Genomic DNA, 22,515 nt, shown 5'->3' with positions numbered 1-22,515 from the left:
ACACTTAAGTTGATTTGGGTGTGTAAAAGTCATGGTCAAGACACTGAAATAGAAAAGGAGCACAGATGAAATTTGGGGAGATTTTCTTTTGGGGTTTTGGAGAGAAATCCAATTCAGAGAGGAGGGGTTATGTTGTTTTTAAGCTAAGTTAAAGTTTCAGGGCTTTTACTTAGGTTGCAATATGCTGCATGACCTGCCTCAAAACTGCAGAAAGCAACATTACCAAAATGTCTGCAATATAATCAGAGATGAATTTGGGAACGCACACAAGAGCGTGGGGGACCATATGCATCTTTTTACATTAAATCAAAATACATTTCAGCCATTGCAACTTGATCCACTGGGAACTCTACAAATTGTAAGGGAAGCACCAGAAAAGATCTACTGCATTTTTTTCTGATGAAGTCAATCTTCTTCTCGAAAAGAAGGTCCTTTAAAGCACAGGCAACATGATAAATGAGCCGTGGTGGCGCAGTACTACAGACTACTTCTGCTGACTGCAATTCAGCAGTTCGAATCTCACCAGGCTCAAGGTTGACTCAGCCTTCCATCCTTCCAAGGTCAGTAAAATGAGGATCCAGATTGTTGGGGGCAACATGCTGACTCTGTAAACCGCTTAGAGGGCTGTAAAAGCACTATGAAGTGATATATAAGTCTAAGTGTTATTGCTATTGCTAAATCACAAGCGCATTCTATTGGAAATATGCACATTTTCTCTATCTGAGAAAATGGGTTTGAAAGCAAAGTATGATGTATTTTTAAACATTAAACACCTCATTCGAAATTAAATCAAATTAAACCAAAACAATTTAAGTGACCTGTTCTAAAAGACACAATCACTGAAAGGACCACAGATAATTGAGGGTGTGGAAAAATACATTTTAAAAAACTGCAATGCATATAGGAACATTAATTCAGGTCACTTTGCTTAATAACTTTTCTTACTTTTTCTGTTTTTGCTTGAGAAAGAATCTAATTTTTAGCTTTAAAATTGTGTGGTATTAGTCAAATCAAACAGCAAATGAATTTAACAGTTGAATATGCTTGAAATTTCATATGGAAGAGGTGGGATCTACATACTGCATTATTACAATGATAATAAATAACTACAAAAATGGAATTTCTTGAATTCAAGTGTCTTGAAGCATCTGGACCAGCCATTGATGTGGGTGTATATACTGAAGCAGAAAATACTTACTAACGCTATGCTGAATAATACTTCTATTTCTTTACAGCTGGTTCTCATTGAATCTGCTGAAAAACAAATTGGTTGCTATGATATTTTTCAAAAGAGAACAAAAGGAGATCTAGAATTCTTGCACTTAACTATACTTATGAGATGTAAGTAAGGAATGCCTTAAATGTTGTCTTTTTTGTAGCACTTCTTGGTCTAGTAAGATCTGACAGGATTGGTGTCTTCTGGGTTCCATCATTCTGGTAAAGACATTTGATGGAACCCAAAGAATGAACCTTCTCTGTTATCATCCCTGTTTCTTGGAAGATTATTCTCTCAAGAATCTGACTGGCCCCAAACCTGCCTACCTTTCAGAAGGAATTAAAGGCCTAGTTTATTCTTCACATTTTTGGTTGGAAGTAATAGGACCTGTTAGATAAACAGATTAATGTGTTTGTATACTGTTGGTTTGGATCAGTAGCGGGTTTCACTTACCTTCGCTACTGGTTCGGAACTGTGAGCGTGCGCATGTGCGCGCACGCTTCACTCGCGCACAGCACGTCTGCGTATGCGCAGAGCGTCCATGATAACATCCGGGCGAGTGGGCAGAGCCTTTTTCCGCCGTCGCTACTGATTCGCCTGAACCGGGGCAAACCGGTAGAAACCCACCACTGATTTGGATGCTAAATTTAGACTGTTGGTTTAAGAGCCTTGGTGGCGCAGCAGACAAAGTGCTGTTAAGTAGCACCAGCTGCCTGCAATTACTGCAAGTTCAAATCTCACCAGGCTCAAGGTTGACTCAGCCTTCCATCCTTTTGAGGTAGGTAAAATGAGGACCCGGTTTGTGGGGGCAATAAGCTGACTTTGTATAAAAAAGAACACCGCTTGGGGGGGGCGCGAAAGCCCTACTAAGCAGGTATGAAGGCTATTGCTTAACGCATTGTAAACCGCCCTGAGTCTCCGGAGAAGGGCGGCATATAAATCGAACCAATAAATAAATAAATAAATTGTTAAGGCACCAGGCTAAAAACTAAAAGACAGTGAGTTCTGGTCCTGCTTTTGGTATGAAAGCTGGCTGTGTGACTTTGGGCCACTCACTCTCTCTCAGCCCAACCTACCTCAGAGGGTTATTGTACGGGAAACAGGAGGAAGGAAGACTTTTAATATGCTAGCTGCCTTATCTATAAAAATAATAAAGGTGAATAAAAATATCTAAAATATAAATTCTTGCTTCTACTTTCTTTGATGATGATGGTGATGGGGTGTGTGTGTGTGTGAAATAGCATAACTATTTCTTCATTGATCTGTTGCCTTTCCTGGGTTCCATTCTTCAATCAAATCACAGATAACGATATTGTGAGGCGTCTTCCTTGGGACTTTCTAAAATCAGAAAGTAGAGGCCAGCGGGGGAGCTGTAGAGTAATATTTCTATAGAAATACTCTAAAATATTCTTAACATAAGGTAAAAAACAGAAGCCTCTGACGTACAGGAAAAAAACCCGGAAAATACATTATGTCCTAACACACAAGATATAGACAGATAGACCCACCAATGAGAAAATGTCATATGTGGCTCTATTAATAGAGCACAGCATTCAAAAGTAGACAACCTTCAAAATGGATAATAAGGTCTGTTAGTCTTGAGCAGCTGGAAAATTAAAGCTGAACATATGAATTCAAATCGGGATTTTGCACAAAATTCAACATTTTGTACTTGGAAACATATGTGATCCATCCACTGAGACACACAAGCCTACCTATGTATATATGATCCCATATAGATAACATCTTATACCCGTGATGGCGAACCAATGGCACACATGCCAGAGGTGGCATGCAGAGCCCTCTTTGCTGGCACTCGCGCCATTGCCCGAGGTCGGATCTTCGTGGTGTTTCTTTCATGAGCTTCTGTTTCCCTGCAAACAACGAAACAGAAGCTCATGAAAGAAAAAGAACTTACCTCTTGCCGTGCTGCCAGTGTTGGGATGCCCCACCTGCCACCGGCCAGCTGGTCTTTGGGTCTCTGCTGCACACGTGCACATGTCCGTGCATGCACGCCTGCATGTATTCATGTACACACACACACCTTTCAGTTTGTGCGTGCAGTTTAGGAACTCAGTGTCTAAAAGTTTCGCCATTACTGCCTTATACTGTACTCGGTCAACTGGTTCGTCAGTCAAAGTCAAGATTTAATTTTGGGCTTTGCACAAACATTTCAAAGTCAGAAGTGTAGACCTTTTCCCCTGTGATGTTCTATTGATTAATTATATTAATTGCAATATGCCTAAACCAAAATCTCTATAATTCCAGCAACCTAATTTGAAGGCACGGGACTGCAAGGACTTCCACTTCCCAAGAACATTCGTGATCAACAGGATAACATTCATTCATACAAAAGGCCCCAAAGGCAGGAACCGTAACATGAAAAGATAGGAAAATTAGCTCAAGGGCTGTAAGCCAACTAAGCACGCTCAATTTCCCAGATCTATTCAAATCACACTCTTGAAATACTTATTCAAAACCAAAGATCCAAGTTTCCTAAGATAAAACAGAACAGTAAGAACCGACAAATGTGGCACATCATCAAAATGTGATAAAAGTGAGAGGAAGGAAGATCATAGATTCCCCCACCCCCAGAAACTACCCATAGGGGAGAGAAACAGAACTCTAATGGGATTTTTATACATCACTAAAGAGACTATTTTGATATTTTAAGCTACCGATCCCAAAAAAAAAAAAAAAGGAAGAGAAGAGAAGAGGAAACTATAGCAACAAAATTCCCAGCAAGAACAAAAATACACAGTCCAGGGCCAAGATGCGCGCGCACACAGCAAACTGATGTGAAAATATATCTTTTTCTTTTATTAATTTCCTAGAATACTGGGCAGCTTGTCCAAAAGTTTTCTGTACATTTAGAGAGGATCTTGCCGAAAAGGCGATTTTAATCAAAGGCTTCCATGGTGGCAGTTGCAGCTTGTTTCTTCCATTTGTTTGCCCTTAAAGACTGAACTATTCATTCTAATTGCATTAGGGACAGGCTATAAATCCCCTTCTCTATTCTCTTGTTAGAGAAGAGCTTTTTACAGGGGTGTGTGTGTGTGTGTGTGTGTGTGTGTGTGTGTGTGTGTGTGTGTGTGTGTAAAGGAGGACATTATGCAAAAAAGCACTCCTAATAGCCATTCAGTCACTGGGCTTCCGTGACAGCTTTATTTAAGGACCAAAGCTTGTTAACAAGCTGAATGGCTAGCAGTTTAATGCAAAACAGATCTGGTTAGAAGACAGAAGGAAAAAAAAACCCTACCCACCCACCCAAAAAAGTTTGCTGAATTTCATTTCATTTCATAAGGCCACATTCTCCATGGGTTTGATATGAAATAGTCACAAGAGTTTCAGACTTCAGAATGCATGACATTAGGAGTCCATTCACCCACAGTATGCGTACATATTAACATTCCAGTATCTTCTAGATTCCAATCAATTTGCTTTAATGTGACTATTTTAACCATTAAAAGACATTACATCATTTTTACTTTCAAAGATGGGGGCTTCTAAGAAACAACGGGAAGTTACCCTTAAATAAATACATCGTGAATATATATTCAATTACCTTAAATGTATCAGGAAAATATGTAGATCAAAGCCTTAAAAATGAAGTGCAATCTTTTTTTTTTTTTTTAAGTGGCATGACTAAATGAGAAACTTTGGGAATTTCTAGAAAATCTTCCACCGTCTCCTCTTTAATTCTTGGTATACTGATGTGATACCATTGGTGGCAAAGTGGTTAGAAGGCAGTATTGCAGGCTGACTCTGCCCACTGCCAGGAATTTAATCTTGATTGGCTTCCATCCTTCCGAGGTCTGTAAAATGAGGAGCCAGGTTTTGGGGGGCAATAGTCTGACTCTGTAAACTGCTTAGAGAGGGCTGTAAAGTACTATAAAGCGGTATATAAGTCTAAGTGCTATTGCTATTGCTAACATCAGGCTGAAAATAGATTTAAGCAATCTGCCTGATTTCATCATTAATTAATCCAAATTGAAGCCTGATGGTTGCCAAGCCATTATGAAGCATAGAATCAGGATTACATGGAAGATCTAGGACCGTGATGGCGAACCTATGGCACGTGTGCCACAGGTGGCACGCGGAGCCATATCAGTGGCACGCGAGCTCAGCCCCGGCATGCATGCACGTGCCGGCCAGCTGATTTTCAGGCCTTCTGGGCCCACCAGAGGTAGGGAAACAGGCTGTTTCCTGCTTCCAGAGGGCCTGGGTGGGATGTGGAAGGCCCGTTTTTTGCTCTCCCCAGGCTCCAGAGCCTCTCTAGGAGCCTGGGGACTGCAAAAACAGCCTCCCTCCCCCGGAGGCCCTCCGGAGGCCAGAAACTGCCCTTAAAACCTTCTTTTTCCAACAAGCCGGGCTGGCCTAATTTTTTTTTTAAAGTGTTTTTAATTGTTTTGTTTATCGTTTTAATCAATGGGGCCAAATTTATATATATATTTTTAACTGTATTTTAATATTTGTATTTGATGTTTTTATTTGGCTGTTCACCGCCCTGAGTCCTCAGGGAGAAGGGCGGTATACAAATTCAAAATAAAATAAAAAATAAATAAAAAATAAACTGCCTGTTTGCCAACTTCCGGTGGACCCCACTGTGCTCCCCCACTTTTGGCACGCAATGGCAAAAAGGTTAGCCATCACTGATCTAGGATGACAGATTTGGACACATCTGCTTTGTATTAATAAGGACTCAATTTTAACAAATGGAGATTCCAAGGATAAAGAATCTAGGTAACAAAATCAGGAACGATCACCCACTCACTTCCAAGATTCTGCTGTTTCTAGTTGACAATTATCTAGTTGACAATTATCACAGAGATGGAAAAAAGGCCATGTCCCACAAATTCTATTCTATTTCCTACTTACCAATAGCGGATTTTGGACCACAATCTATAGAAGTGTTTTGCAAACTTTATGCAATCAAACTCATTCACACAAGACAGTTTCAAAATGTTATTGTATCCAGTAATTAAGTAATGGAGGCAAGAAGCTTATTAACCAGGTTATGTATAAAAGGTAAAGGTTCCCCTTGCACATACATGCTAGTCATAGGGGGCGGTGCTCATCTCAGTTTCAAAGCCAAAGAGCCAGCGCTGTCCGAGGACATCTCCGTGGTCATGTGGCTGGCATGACTAAACGCCGAAGGCACATGAAGCACTGTTACGTTCCCACCAAGGTTGTCCTTATTTTTCTACTTGCATTTTTTATGTGCTTTCGAACTGCTAGATGGCAGAAGCTGGGACAAGTAACAGGAGCTCACACCATTACGCGGCACTAGGGATTCGAACCACCAAACTGCCGACCTTTCGATCGACAAGCTCAGCGTCTTAGCCACTGAGCCACCGATTGCCCAACCAGGTTATGTATATCTTTGTCTATAGCATTTCAGAATCTGGACTGTTGGAACAGTACATCAGGAAAAAATGGCCTGGGAGCAAAGATCAGAGGGATAAGTAATCGCAAGAGATATGTGGCAGACTGAAATCTAGCCATTATAAGGAAACAAGGGCAGGCTACAGAACAGCTGTGGTCTACGGAAATTCTAATTGAATACTAATTGATTGATCAGAGCAATCAAAACATCTGATGTTTTGTCATGCGGTTGATATATTTAGATAGCTAGGATAGTATTAATATACTTTCTACCAATTTTCCAATTTTCTCTTTTCCTGCACTTGCTGGGATGATTTTGGACAGGGTGACTACCCTGGTGAATTTCAATGTCATTGGTGATTCTAGGCCTTCCAGCAAGGAAATTAACAAAAGGTGATATGGATCACTGCTGTTCAAGCCACTGACCTACAGCGTCCCACAAATTCTGTCTTTTCCACATGTTGGTCAGTATCAATATGAAACCCCCAGAAGGAGGTTATCCAGAATTTTGGATCATCAAATTCTCATTTCTGTCTCATTTGAATGAAGGTATTTATTTTATCTATAATTGATAGGAGGATGAATAAGAAAAAACAAACTGATATTAAACCCTAATAAATCTGAGCTGTTGGTATATGGGACACTGGAATCATTGATTAAAGTGCAGTATGTTTTGAATAATGCTTCATTCCCTCTGAAAGAGGAGGTTCATTGTCTATTTACTTGATTCACAAATGGTGGTTGTGGCAAAAAGGGTCCTTACACAATTATTTCTAGACTGCCAATGAGGGGTGAAATCCAGCAGGTTCTGACAGATTCTGGAGAACTGGTAGCGGACATTTTGAGTAGTTCGGAGAACTGGCAAATGCCACCTCTGGCTGGCCCCAGAGTGGGGTGGGAATGGAGATTTTGCAATATCCTTCTCCCAGGAGTGGGGAGGGAATGGGAATTTTGCAGTATCATTCCCCTGGAGTGGGGTGGAAATGGAGATTTTGCAGTATCCTTCCCCTGCCACGCCCACCAAGCCACACCATGCCAAGTCACGCCCACAGAACCGGTAGTAAAAAAATTTGGATTTCACCACTGCTGCCAATGGTATCCCTTCCTGAGGTGGTTGGGTTTAGCAATGGTGATTTTTAACATATGTTGACTACAGATAGTCCTTGACTTACAACAGTTCGTTTATTGACAGTTCAAAGTTACAATGACACTGAAAAAAGTGACTTTGGACACTTTTTCACACTTATGACCATTGCAGCATCCCCATAGTCACATTATCAGAATTCAGACGCTTGGCAACTGATTCATATTTATGACGGTTGCAGTATCCTGGAGTCATGTGATCATCTTTTGCAACCTTCTGACAAGCAAAGTCAACGGGATAAGGCAGATTCACTTAACAATTATGTTATTAATTTAGCAATTGCAACGATACACTTAACAACTATGTCAAGAGAGGTCATCAAATGGGGCAAAATTCACTTAACAAATGTCTCACTTAGCAACAGAAACGTTGGCCTTAATTGTGGTCGTACTTTGAGGACTATCTGTAATATGTAAGAATAATTGATGCAAAATATGACAGCAAAATACAGAAATGTTGAGGTAGCCATTCTTTCTTAGCCTTACTTGGTAAAATGTGGATTAACAAGTGAAGGAAGGAGTGTTCCATTTATCATTTTGAGCTCCTGGAAGGAACAGTAGAATATAAATCTAATAATTATAAAAAAAATAAATTATAATAATTATAAATGTTGAAGTGTTGTTATTTACTATCTTTCATTCTTAAACTCTTACCATACAAAATAATTAGGCAAGCCTGTAGCAACCTTCTATATGATCCCGCAAGGTACAGTCAACCTTCCAGTCAGTAAATGTGAGGGAATGTAGAGGCTGGATTCCCAGAAGGGAGGGGATGCAAGGGGAAGAGACAACTCAGTCCAGATATTACGTGTGAGAGAAAGAGGATGAAGACAGCTCCTCCCTAACAGTTCTCAGAGTATATGGTAGATAGCAATAGCACTTAGACTTATATACCGCTTCACAGAGCTTTACAGGCCTCTCTAACCATTTTACAAAGTCCCCAACAATCTGGATCCTCATTTTACCGAACCTCGGAAAGATGGAAGACTGAGTCAACATTGAGCCTGGTAAGATTTGAACTGCCAAATTGCAGGCAGCTGGCAGTCAGCAGAAGTAGCCTGCAGTACTGCACTCTAACCATTGTGCCACCGTGGCTCATGCAGATAGTAGAGTGCTTAGCCTGGCAAGTTTTTATCTACAGGCATGGAAACAATAAAGGCCTCCCCTTGGAAGAATCATCATGTGTCTTTCTTGGTTTGAGGGCCTGATAGTAAATTATGGCTTGTCTCAGCCCTCTCTCCTACCTTGCTTCCATTCCAATTTCTTACAGGCTACTCTGGATGAAGATGCATTTTGCTGAGACCAACAGAAAGAGCAACAGAAATGGAAGGGACAACAAAAGAGGAAATTCTTTCTCCTACTGGTGCTGTCCAACTTGATTATAACATGGGATTATACATGGTTTCTCCCCATCAATTTTGATATAGATCATTTTTCCCAACTGAATTGTTCTTTCAGAACATTTGAAAAAAAACAATTTAAGGGAAGAATAGAGTGATTTCTATACATGTTGTAAACCTACACAAAGGACACAGTTTTAATGGCTCTATTCAAAAAAGGAACAGAAGAAAATTATGCTTTCAATGAATCTCCTCTGAAGAGAATATATTTGATTCTTTTTTTCCCCCCTTTTAAAGAGCAGTAAAAAAAGCAGAAGGCTCCAATCAAAGCAGACTCCAATTTTCAGAGTTGACTTTTAAATAGCCCCTTTAATGTTTTACCGAAAGCAAATTTTTACCAGGTCAATATATCAGGGTTGCCCAGCTCATTCCTAAATAGAAATCACAGCTAATCAGAAAACATAAGGTTCTACATGATGATAATAAATGCAAAATGCTTGCATAAGCAAGTGGGATGATTTGCTTTTTGAATGTATTGTGGGCTTAGAAACTCTAATCTCCCCAAGGTATCCTGTAAATTTCCATCTCTGAAGCCCCAAGCCCAATTTACATTTAACAGCAAAACTGTACAGATAAAAGACTGGGGGAAAATCAAGCGTAAGAACCCCAGTGGTTAAACTGATCTAGCCTTGTTCTCTGGAGCTGTTCATTCCCCTGAAACCTTTGGTTTTATTTTGTTCTATTTTCTATTTCTGTCAGGCATATTAATAGAACTGTAAAGAGTATGCAGCTTTTGTCAAAAATAGCAACACCCACCCAGACCCTATTTGCCCACATCTGAGGAACATAAGCCAGGAAGCCGCTTGGCGGCGATGAGCATTTCAAAAGGTATGGTTTATACGGTACATGTGACTTTGGAGTAACTTCACTCCCATTCACTCACTCACGCTTTCCCTATCACATGTCTCCACTGTTCCTCTTGCGTTCACAGTATAGCTTCCCATTCATCCTTCCTATGCTGTCTGTCTTCCACAAAGACACATCTGTTTCCGCACACAAAGATACACTGTGTCTCCAAAATGAAGACACTGAAAAAAGCCCTCCAACAACTTCAATGGATTATTCAGACTTTGATCTTCGGTCTTTTGAGATTCCATCTTCCTCTCACCCTTCCCACTGCCCAGAACCTTCTCGGTGCTCAGTTAGGTACTACCAAACTTAGCTCCTCAACCAAGTCACAGGAAGCATCATCCTCTATGCTTTCTTCCTCATCGTACTCAAAGGAGATGAATGGAAAGTTCATAAGAATGATCTGTAATGAGCAATAGCCATGGCTCCAATTCCCACATACTCAAGTAAGCAGGTCCTGCCTGCCTACTTGACTATATGAGAATTGCTATTTGTCTTAATGGACAAGAGAGTGCAAAATGAGGGGTCCTTGATATTCTCTGAGCGTGATTGTTTTCTTGGAGACGTTTCATTACCCAAACTAGGTAACTGATAGTCTGATCACTAGCACTGATGGTATTACCTAGTTTGGGTAATGAAACCTCTCTGAGAAATCAACCAAGCTCAGAGAACACCAAGGACCCCTCATTTCAACCCTGAGCTGCAGTTATTTTCCTTAGAGAGCAAAAATTCTAAGCTGAAGATGTTCAGAACTCAAAGCAGCCCTTTCAAGATCAAAAGGCAAAGCACTCTGATTTAGCCCCATTCTTGAAACAACATTTAGTTGTTGCCAGTTGTTCTAAACATGGAGTTTGAATGGTGTTATGGTCTTTTGTTACAACAATTTTTCAAACCTTTCCCAGCCTAGTTTGCTAACTACTTAGATGTGGTAGTTCATACACACTGCTATTACCAGTCAATTTTCAGAAAAATTGAAGAGGATGATTACTTAAAATGAAAACCCAAATCAGGAAACTTGAACATAATGGAAATAATGCTTCTATTATTTGCCATGATGATTTCTAAAACCCAATGATACCTATTCACCACTAAAATAATACTCTTTAAAATATAAAGTATCCTGTGATAGTTAAATCATATTTATCTTCTCATAAAAAAGAACCGTTTAACATTTTTGGCCTCTGACAGACAGGTAGACAGAGAGCTTGTTTGAAAAAGTTATTCTGATTATTTATTTCATTATTTTCCACCTTTGTAAAAGGTGTTCTAGCACAGGGGTCTCCAACCTTGGCAACTTTTAAGACTTGTGGACTTCAACTCCCAGAATCCTTCAGCCAGCTGGCTGAGGAATCCTGGGAGTTGAAGACCAAAAGCCTTAAAGTTGCCAAGATTGGAGACCCCTGTTTGAGCCTGCATTCTGATCTGCACAGAAGGAATGGTATGTCTCTGTATGAAAAAAAGGAGTAAGAAAAACATTAGACCTAAAGTCTTCACCCAGTAGCACAATTACAATAGTTCAGCCCTACTGAAAAACTGATAAATATGATAAGTAGGAATTGTAGCCTGAAGTAGATAGAAGTTTTTACATCCACTGCCAATGCACCCACACAGTCCATGCTGAATCACAGAGAAAGGGAGGAATGTGGCACAGGGCTGGAGGAGATTCCCATTCTAATAAAAATGAAGGCGAGGACATGCCTGTGCACAGAAACATGAAGGTATTTGAGAGAAAACACTGGCTGGAGGTTAAGGCAGAGCTGTAGGCAAAATGACAATTAAGTCAGGAAGTGGGAAGAGCAAAGCAGAGCTTCAAAGTTCTTTTCGCTTAGGTGAGGCTTGACCAAACAAGACTCCTCCATTGATTATGATGTATAACCTTCTCTTGTCCAAGAATATGTGAGAACCAGATGGTAATAAGTAGGTGGGTTCTTGCAAAGGAATGGAGACGGGTAAGGAAAAAAAATAATTATTATAATGTAACATAATTTGAATGCAATTAAAGTTGAATTTTATTTTTAAATGCTATTAGATAGAATTATTCTCGTTCACTTATTTATTAAATTTCTATGCCGCCCATCTCACTAATGTATTTAAAGCAAGTCTAGGCAGCTTACAATGTAATAAAAATAGAAATATAAAAACAATTTGAAATATAAGAACAATTATAAAGAGCCTTGGTAGTACAGGGGTTTAAGGCACCCTGTTATTAAGCTGGTTATTAAGACCAGCTGCCTGCAATTACTGCAGGGTTCGAATCTCTCCAAGGCTCAAGGTTGACTCAGCCTTCCATCCTTTCTAAGGTAGGTGAAATGAGGACCCAGTTTGTGGGGGCAATAAGCTGACTTTGTATAAAATATACAAAAGAATGGAAGGCTATTGCTTAACTCATTGTAAGCCGCCCTGAGTCTCCGGAGAAGGGCGGCATAAAAATCAAATTAATAATAATAATAATTATAATTATAATTACCAGGATTAAATACAGACTTTAAAAAAAAACCCTATGACATTGCATCAATCATTTACGGCCCAAAGCAGCTCCGCCAACTGGCAGAGCCAAGCCTTAAGGCCCTTCCTGAAGGCCAGAAGGATGGGGATGGATCTAACCTCTGGCAGCAAGATATTCCAGAGGGTGGGGCCACAGCATAAAAGGTTTTTCTCCTAGACCTCACCAGCCTAAATTCTTTGACTGACAGGATCCACAGTAGAATCACAGAATCATAGAGCTGTAAGGCACCTTGGAGGTCTTCTAATCCAACCTCCTAATCAAGGTAGAAATCCTTATACTATTCCAGACAAATCGTTGTCCAATCATTTCTTGAAAACCTCCAGCGATGGAGCACCCACAACTTCCAGGAGGCAAGCTGTTCCATTGATTAATTGTTCTCACTGTCAAGAAATTCCTCGTTTCCAGATTGGAACTCCCTCTGATGAACTTCCATCCATTGCTTCTAGGCCTATCCTCAGATGCCGTGGAGAATAAATTGATACCCTCTTCCCTGTGACAGCCATTCAGGTATTGGAAGACTGCGATCATATCACCCCAAAGCCTTCTTTTAATCAGGTCAGACAAACCTAGTTTCCTTAGCCATTCATCATACAATTTAGCCTCTAGACCCCTTATTTATTTTATTTTATTTTTTATTTATTTTTATATGCCGCCCTTCTCCAGAGACTCAGGGGGGCTTACAATGCGTTAAGCAATAGCCTTCATACTTTTATATATTTTATACAAAGTCATCTTATTGCCCCCACAAACCGGGTCCTCATTTTACCCACCTTAGAAAGGATGGAAGGCTGAGTCAATCTTGAGCCTGGTGAGAATTGAACTCGCAGTAATTGCAGGCAGCTGGATGTTAAATGCTGCCTTAGTAGGAGGCATTAGCCTCCTACGCCACTCAGGCTCTTATCATTTTTGTTGCTTTTCTCTGCACTCTTTCTAGGGCCTCAGCATCTTTTTTGCATCATGGTAACTAGACACAGTATGCAGTGTAGGGCAGAACTATCAGTTCATGTGATCTTGATGTTATACCTCTGTTGATGCAGCCTAGGACTGTTTTGGCTTCTGGGGCAGCTGCAGCCAGAATGAAACAACTCATTGCGGCTAACTCGCTGTGGCCATCTCACCATGGCCATCTTCCTGTGGCCATCTTGCCATGGCCAAGTCACCACCACCAACTCATTGTGGCCAACTCGCTGTGGCTATCTTGCTGTGGCCACAGGGCAACTCATCATGGTGAACTCATTGTGGGAAAACTCATTGCAGAACAATTCCATGTGGGATAATGTGCTAAATATACTGCTCAAAAAAATAAAGGGAACACAAGCCGAAGACATCTGAGATCTGAATGAATGAAATAGCCTTATTAAATACTTTGTTCTTTACATACAGTAGTTTATACACTGCTCAAACAACTAAAGGGAACACAAAACTACTGTATGTAACGAACAAAGTATTTAATAAGGCTATTTCATTCATTCAGATCTTGGATGTCTTCTGCTTGTGTTCCCTTTATTTTTTTGAGCAGTGTATTATCTACCACTGTTTCTTTGATATTATTTCCATTGACAAAAATGGAAATAATGCAGAAGAAACAGTGGCAGATAACATTTATTGCATTGAGTTATCCTGTATGGATTGTCCCACAGCGAAGAGATGGCCACACCGGGTTGGCCGTGGCAAGATGTCGACAGCAAGTTGACTGTGGCAAGTTGTCCGAGACCCATTGCAGCACACTGTTGACTCATACTTAAGGGTGGTCAATCAGGACACCTAGATCTCTCTCACAGACACTTCTGTTGAGCCAGGTACTGCCTATCCGGTACCTGTGCAGTTGGTTTTTCCTGCCTAAGTGCAGGACCTTACTTTTCTCACCACTGAACTGCATCTTGCTGGATAGGGCCCAATGCTCAAGTCTGTCAAGATCTTTCTGAATCTTGAATCTATCTTCTGGTGTGTTGGCAATTTCTCCCCCAGTTTGGTGTCAGTGGGCTCCTTCTGCCAAAATGAGTGGGGTGGGTTTAAAGGTGCTAGCCAACACTTGAAATGGACTTGGAAGCAGATCAGCAGCCAATGCAATTCATGTAACAGCACGGTTACATGTGCCACCCTTGGGGCCTCCAAAACTATCTGTGCTGCTGTATTCCAAATCAACTGTAGCTTCTGAGTACAAGGGTAACCCATGTAGAGTGTATTGCAGTAATCCAGGTAAGAAATGACCAGGGCATGAGTGATTTATTATAATGGAAACCAAGATTCACGTCCTCACTCAACTGTGAAGCTCATAATACCAATTTATTCCACAGGGTTATTGTTGTGGGGGAAAAGTGAAGGGAGATCTTCATGTGTGCTGCCTTAAACTGTCAGATAAAAGATGGATAAACTGGTGAATAATACTGAATCATATTAACCTCTCTGCAAGGCTGAAAACAGCTAGTTCAACTGGGGGCCACATGGACTTCCGGCCATGCACCCCTGCCTTTCTATATCTTATCTCTATAATCAGGAGAATCCAATGTCTTAGAGGATCTAATAATCCTTATTTTAAACAGGATAGGATCATTTCAAATATCCTACTTACCCTACAGGTTCAATGGTTTACTATACTACCCCACCAAAGGAATGAAAAACAAAAAGATTACTAGCTCTAACTCCAGGCACTTTCCTAACATGTCAACCCATTCAAAAGAATAGATTCAAATTTGACAAAAACGTGAAGTGTGACTTTCCTGTGACAGGAATATATTCATCTCCGGGTTGAAATCTGACTAGTACTCATTCAGAAATCCTATTGGGTTTGATTCAGAATGCAAGCAGTATTAGCACTGTAGCCTTAATGCTGAAAGGTTTCAAATTCAATGTCAAAAGGCAGGTGAATGATCACATTTGACTATCGCAAAGGGCAAAACCTGATAAATATTTCACATACCACCCGGTGACAAATCTTGCTTCCGAACAAAATGTATTCTACAGAGAGTTGCAACCCCAGATGGATCCCAGGAGAATATGCACATTTGCAACCTTCATGTTTTCTAGCTTTCTACAGAATAACTAGGCTTGTGAAAGTGAAGGTCTGAAAGTTAATGCTGGGCAGGCAGAAATGGCCCTTCTAAATGTATCCAAAATATATGGAAGCACCAGTTTCTTCAAATTTCTCAAGAAAAGGAGTGGTTGTTCAGCATTTTTTGACAGTCAAACTCTTCCTTACCAGGAATAGAATAGCCCAAATATTTCCTATAGACAGATGACACACCATTTAGGTATCAAACAATAAAATGCACCCAAGAATAAAAGTCAGAAGGAACTTTGGAGGTCTTCTAGTCCAACCCCCTGTTCAGGCAGGAGACCTTATACTATTTCAGACAAATGGTTCTCCGATCTCTTCTTAAAAATCTCCAGTGTTGGCGCACACACCACAATTTCTGAAAGAAAGCCTTTCCACTGATTGTTTTGTCAGGAAACTTCTCCTTATTTCTAGGTTGCTTCTCCTTGATTCATTTCTCTTATTTTTTTTCTCCTTCAAAATCCTGTTTCATTGAACATGAACTAAGTTGGTGGTGGTGGGGGGGGAAAATAGAGAAATTTGCACTTCTCTGCCCAACATTGCAAAACATGGAAGGAGAGAACGTCCTTAATTGATGAATCCAGAGAAACCTCCACAAACAGAAGGACTTCCATCTGATTTGGAGAAGATACCCAAGAGGATCAGCCAGAAACTGATTCAAGCAGGTTGCGGGGAGGAGGGCAGAGTGGAATTTTAGGAAATTGAAGCAGAAAGATCTCAGGTATACCTCATCAAGTTTCAACCCTCTTGAATTTGGAAATTCGCTTTAGGTCTCATTGCATTTGGCTCAGTTCACATACAATGTGCTGAACCACAAAGTAGCACTATCTCCATTTAGTCTAGCCCAGGGTGGATTTGATTTAAATCGAGTTGATTTAAATCACAATTTAAATCATGATTTAAATCACTAGTAAAAAGGCTTGATTTAAATCAACTCGATTTAAATCATAATTTTTAAAGAGCAACTGTCATCTCTGCTATTCCTTTGACCCACCGATAGTCCCAGTGTTGCAGAATATACAGCCTCATGCTACATAACTAAGCTCCATGCTGAATAAACTAAATTATTTATGTATCTTAAATAGAAAACTATCTTACGATAGATTTTTACCCCCAAAGTTTTTTATTAAAATAAATTCGATAAAAATCAAAAAAAATCGATTTAAATCAAAAAATCGATTTAAATCAAAAAAATCTGATTTTTTTTATTTTTTTAAAAAAAAATCATTGATTTTTATCCACCCTGGTCTAGCCTAGCACATTGTTCAAATTCAGCCATTCTCACATGCTGGTTGAGTTTGCACCTTACTTTACTGTAAATGGGATCTGGAAGTTCACAACAGTATGCTATGTGAGCCTAGCTATTGCGTTCTCTTAACCTGGGTTAATAATTGAGTGTGCTATGTGAGCCTAGCTGCCAGCCCGCCCAGAATGAATGGCATTCTTTATGCAGGGTTGCTCCAACCCCATCATCACTTTTCTTCCTTCATCTCTCTGCCTTTCCCCATCTTGTTCCAGCTCAGGGTTGTATTAGATTGATGCGATAATTTTTCTGTTTGGTCTCTCCCCCCCCTCCCCCCTTAATCCAAAAGAGCAACCCCTGTCCCTCCTTAATTGATGAATCCACAAACAGAAGGACTTTGGTCTGATTTGGAGAAGACACCCAAGAGGGTCAGTCAGAAACTGATTCAAGCAGGGTGGGGGGAGGAAGGCAGAGTGGATTTTAAGGAAATTGGAGCAGATCGGTCTCAGGTACACCTATTCAAGTGTCAACACTCTTGAATTTGGGAACTTCTGTTACTAAGAGGGAAGTCACAAGTAAATATTAAATCTCAGAACAGTAAAAGTTAGAGACAAATAATAGGAAGAGCCACAGGTTGCCTATGCAGGCCTTCTATACAAACAAAGCCAAATGCCACACAAACTTTGTTTAAAACAAAAGCGACAAGCCCTGAGCATCGCAGATCCATGATTTCCGAAGGCTGAGTAACCTGACTTGCAAAAATAACAACCCAACCAAGAACCTCCTTGGTGCACTGGGGTGGGGGTGGGGGGTCACATTTAAAGCACAGGAGCACACTCTTCGTAGCTTATTCTTTTCAGAGAGTGGGTGTGCCCTCCTTTGTTTTCACAACTCTGGAAAGCGGGGGGGGGGGGACACCAGTTGTGCACTTCCTTACCTCCATTTATGAAGCGCGAAACCGGGACACTTGTCTCCGCAGGTGTTACAAGGCTGCACCTTTTTCGACTCCCCCGAGGCCGTCAACTTCAATGAAGAAAAAAATTCCATCAATACAGAAAAGCAGCCTGTTCTCCTTGCAAAGAACCCGCCAGATGACGGATGACACCTGCCTTACTGACAAATGATGGTGGTGATGGGGGGGGGGGCTAGACTGACCTGGGATGATATAATAATAATAATAATAATAATAATAATAATAATAATAATAATAATAAACCACAGCAACAATGTGTTGATTCCATAGAGGTAAACTGAGGGAACTGCTCACTGGGGGAACAGAGAATTTGGCCTTCTCGAAAGGGAAGGGGAGAGGGAGGCAGAAAGGGGAGAAGCCGAGAGCCCCCTGGGCTCGGAAGGATGTCCAGCTGAGACCCCGGCGCGATTTTTTCCCAGCACAAAGGGAGTCGCGAGTCAACGGGCTTTTTGACTTCGCTATTGAGGGATGCGGTGACCCGCTTAATGACTTTAGGGAAGGAGGTGGGGGGGGAGGGCAGCCTCCTGTCCCGAAGGTGCCCAGACACAATGATCGGGGTTTGCAAAAGGGAGCCGAGCCGCCAAATGGGACGCGCGGCTGAGGAATAGGGGATCTCCGCCACATCCCAACCCCGCCGCCGCCTCCACCCGCCCCGCGTCTCCCCTCAGCAAGCGCCCGGGTGCGGGGGAGTGGGGGGGGGAGAAGAGTGAGTCCCTCACCGATCTGCTGGAGAAGCGCTTCCGAGAGCTCCGGCTGAACATGGCACCGGCGAAGGGCGAGCGTCGAGCTGGCGGGTCGGACACCGGCGGGCCCTAGTTGTCGCCCCCGAGAGCGTGAGAGACCCCCGAGGAGTCGGCTGGCCCTTAGGCAGCGAACCCAGCGCGGCGCGTTCTTAGCCGGGTCGACTCGGTAAGCGAGAGACGCGCTGTGGCTTCCCACTCGCCCGCCGCGCAGCCCTGGGCGGCTGGTCCCCTCCCCCTCGGCCCCGGGATGGCTTCGTGCTGCCTGCTGACCTCACGTGTCTTGGGCTCCCTCTGGGACTGGGCCCGCGCTTCTCTCTCTCCCTCCCTCCCTCCTTCCTTCCTTCCTTCCTTCCTTCATGCGCTCTAGCGCCTTAACGTTTCGCTTTCCCTCCCGGCCTGAATGAAGCAGCCGCCTGCGGCTGGGTTTGCGCTCGGCTTGCCCGTTTCGCCCAGCAGCGCAGGGTTTCTCTCTCTCTCTCTCTCTCCCTCTCCTAAACCCAACCAGACTGGGTGGGCGATGGAAGCCAATCCCTGAGGATGGGACGGGCTTTCCTACTGGGGGGAAAAAAACTTCTATAATTGCGCGTTGGAAAACGATCGAAGGAATCGATGCGTTTTAATTCGGAGCGATAGAACAAATAAGGGAAGCTGTAATAGTTCTCCCGTTTACTAAAGGCCCTGGCTTCCCAAAGTGACGAAGAAGCCAATTAGTGATAACTGACGCAGAGGCAGTGGAAAGAAAGCGATCTGGGAACTCTAATAAATGTTTCCCCTCTCCCACCTCTCAGAAGTTAAAATTGCCCTCATCCAATCCCTGTATTTACTCAGTGAATCCACACAACATATTAAACCCCAGTTGTTAATTTTTGGGTTAGCAAATCGCCACTGCTATGTGCTGTGCTTCCATCAATAAATCGCTTTAGGTCTCATTGCGTTTGGCTCAGTTCACACACAACTTGCTGAACCACCAAGTAGGACGATCTCCATTTAGTCTAGCCTAGCACATTGTTCAAATTCAGCCATTCTCACATGCTGGTTGAGTTTGCAATTTACATTACTGTAAATGGGAGCTGGATGGAAGTTCACAACAGTATGCTACATGAGCCTAACCAGGGGTGAAATCCAGCAGGTTCTGACAGGTTCTGCAGAACCGGTAGCGGACATTTTGAGTAGTTCGGAGCACTGGCAAATGCCACCTCTGGCTGGCCCCAGAGTGGGGTGGGAATGGAGATTTTGCAATATCCTTCTCCCAGGAGTGGGGAGGGAATGGGAACCCTGGAGTGGGGTGGGAATGGAGATTTTGCAGTATCCTTCCCCTGCCATGCCCACCAAGCCACACCACGCCCACCAAGCCACACCCACAGAACCGGTGGTAAAAAAAATTGGATTTCACCACTGAGCCTAGCTATTGTGTTCTCTTAACCTGGGTTACTGGTTGAGTGTGCTGTGTGAGCCCAGCTGCCACCCAGCCCAGAATGAATGGCATTCTTTATGCAGGGTTGCCATAAATGCTCCAACTCCAGCTTCACTTTTTTCCCTTCATCTTTCTGCCTTTCCCCATCTTGTTCCAGCTCAGGGTTGTATTAGATCGATGGAATGATTTTTCTGTTTGGCCTCCCCGCCCCCTCACACACACACTTAGCCCAGAAGAGCAACCCCCATCCAAAAGGGAAGCAAGCTAAAATAAGGGAATGGATGAATGGATTGATGGATGGATTGATGGATGGATGTTCTTCTGACTTTCAGAATACCCAGTAAATGTTCCAATGTTCTCATGTGTGGGTGGCCACAATTAAATGCCAAGGATTTGTTCTGTCTCTTGATAAAAGAAGAAGCAAACAATACCCCAATCAAGGAACCACCAACTCAGACAAATGAGCTAATAGTATATAATACCCCAATCAAGGAACTGCCAAGATCTCTTCCATCAAAACTGAAAGGACAAGCCACTAGTATATAAAATGAGAACAAACCCCACTCCCTACCAGTACAGGTGATCTTACCTAGTTTGCTAATGAAACATTTGCAAGAAAACAACCCAGCTCAGAAAGCAGCAAGGATCCAACATAGACTTTATACTTCAGCCAATTTCATAGGACCCACATAGCCAGATTCCAGTTCAGAGTGGATCCAAGCAAATTAGCAGTGTTCAGTTGGTTTTCCCCTTTGCCTTCCTCCACTGATGCTCTAGGTATCTCTTCTGCGGTTTTATCTCCTTGGGATTCCTCTGAAAATCAGGACGCTTTCCAAAAGCCACAAGTATCCACTGCAGTGGATACCAATGCAGTGTTTCACTTTCCCTTGCTTCAGGCAGCCACTACGTTCCCAGCCAAACAGTGCACTAGAGCCTCAGAGGTAAAGGTAAAGGTTCCCCTCGCACATATGTGCTAGTCGTTTCCAACTCTAGGGGGCGGTGCTGATCTCCGTTTCAAAGCCGAAGAGCCAGCACTGTCCGAAGACGTCTCCGTGGTTAGCATGACTAAAGGCTAAAGGTGCATGGGACGCTGTTACCTTCCCACCAAAGGTGGTCCCTATTTTTCTACTTGCATTTTTACGTGCTTTCGAACTGCTAGGTTGGCAGAAGCTGGGACAAGCAACGGGAGTTCACCCCATTACGCAGCACTGGGGATTCGAACCGCTGAACTGCCAACCTTTCAATCGACAAGCTCAGTGTCGTAGCCACTGAGCGACCACATCCCATTAGAGCCTCAGAAACTACCCCTAATTCCCTCTGAAACTCAAAAGGGATTCATCACGGACAGACCAATTGCTGAGGTCCTTCTTCTCTATTGTAAGGAGTTGGCCAATAAAGGCAAACAAACAGTGATCTTATTATGGCAAGGGGTTAATGTGAATATCCACAGCTCTTCCACCTCCAGATCACATTGCCACTGCCCTAAAGCAAATACTAAATCTAATGTGGGACCAACCTGTCTGATCTGGATTGGGTCCAAAATTGTCATGATGACCAGGACCTCCAAACTGCCTCCAACTCTGCTCCCAGGGAAAACAAATGGAAGTTCTTTGGTATCATAAGGATGGGGGGAACTCTACTACCAACCCAACCAAAGCATTTATGTTTTGCATTTTCTTTGATTTTTGTGGTACACACCTTTATTTCAAACCATAGCATGCTTGTCTGTGAACCAGTCATAGAACTATTAGGTGGTTTAAGTATTGCAATAAATAAATATCAAACCCCATAGGCTTCTCAGAACAGCCATCTCAGATAATATTTTCTTAATCCAGTAGGGTTGGTGTGCCCTGAATTTGTAAATCATTGCTCCAAACCTTTGGGACAACCATGACCTGGGTGACTGAGAATCTCTACAGACATTGCTCCAAAAGAAAAAAGAGCTATAGAGTGGGCTCATCTGCAAAGTCTCCAGTGGTGACAATCCTTTAAGGATGGAGTGGAAGGTTGTCTTCTCAAACAACTCTTATTAGATAGGCAGTAGCTACCTCATCTTCACCTACAATGGATCTACAAGCCCTTGAAGATCATCTGGAATCTTTTGCTGAAGCAGGAATTGGAACAAATGTAATTATGAGCACACCAATGATTACCCTTTTAAAACTATGGGAACTTCATTTGTCAAGTCAAGGTCCCATTTCTCATCTTTAAAGCCGTTTGTGGCTTAGGGTCTGGAGAGACGCCTATTCTCCAAATTAAATCTGTCCATCCAGTAGGGCCTTGCAGAAGAATTCCAGAGTTCCCAGACTCAAGCATTCTTGGCTTCACTTTCCTTTGGAGGAGCTTATCTTCAAGTATTTAAATCAACCCACCCACCCCTACTTATTACATTTTTTGGAAAGCTGTAAAAACATGACTCCTCAGAAAGGCATTTTATGCTGACTCAGTCCATGCTATTATCCGTGAGTGATGGTGCGTCAATCTGCAATTGTATTAATTGATTTTTGTTTTTAACTAAGTCACTTTGGAGTCCTCTGAAATGGAACAGCATGTAAATTGTACTAATAAAGACAAACAAATCAACAAAA

The 22,515-nt window shown here is 42.2% G+C and overlaps 1 protein-coding gene across 1 annotated transcript in view; it reads right to left on the bottom strand.

Annotated features, from left to right (window-relative positions):
* PRICKLE2 (prickle planar cell polarity protein 2) overlaps window positions 1-18,979 on the bottom strand; it is a 362,678-nt gene extending 343,699 nt beyond the window's left edge. Inside the window, exons 1-2 of the mRNA XM_034440643.3 lie at window positions 18,490-18,979; window positions 17,735-17,820 (exon numbers count right to left, since the gene is read on the bottom strand). Coding sequence (XP_034296534.2) covers window positions 17,735-17,820; window positions 18,490-18,531 — 128 coding nt within the window. The 5' untranslated portion in view covers window positions 18,532-18,979. The remainder of the gene's footprint in view (window positions 1-17,734; window positions 17,821-18,489) is intronic.
* Between the last annotated feature and the right edge of the window lie 3,536 nt (window positions 18,980-22,515).

The sequence above is a fragment of the Pantherophis guttatus genome, chromosome 2 (genome assembly GCF_059756535.1).
Source record: "Pantherophis guttatus breed Tessera chromosome 2, ASM5975653v1, whole genome shotgun sequence".
NCBI classification, from domain to species: Eukaryota; Metazoa; Chordata; class Lepidosauria; order Squamata; family Colubridae; genus Pantherophis; species Pantherophis guttatus.
This window is presented reverse-complemented; position numbering and strand designations above follow the sequence as displayed.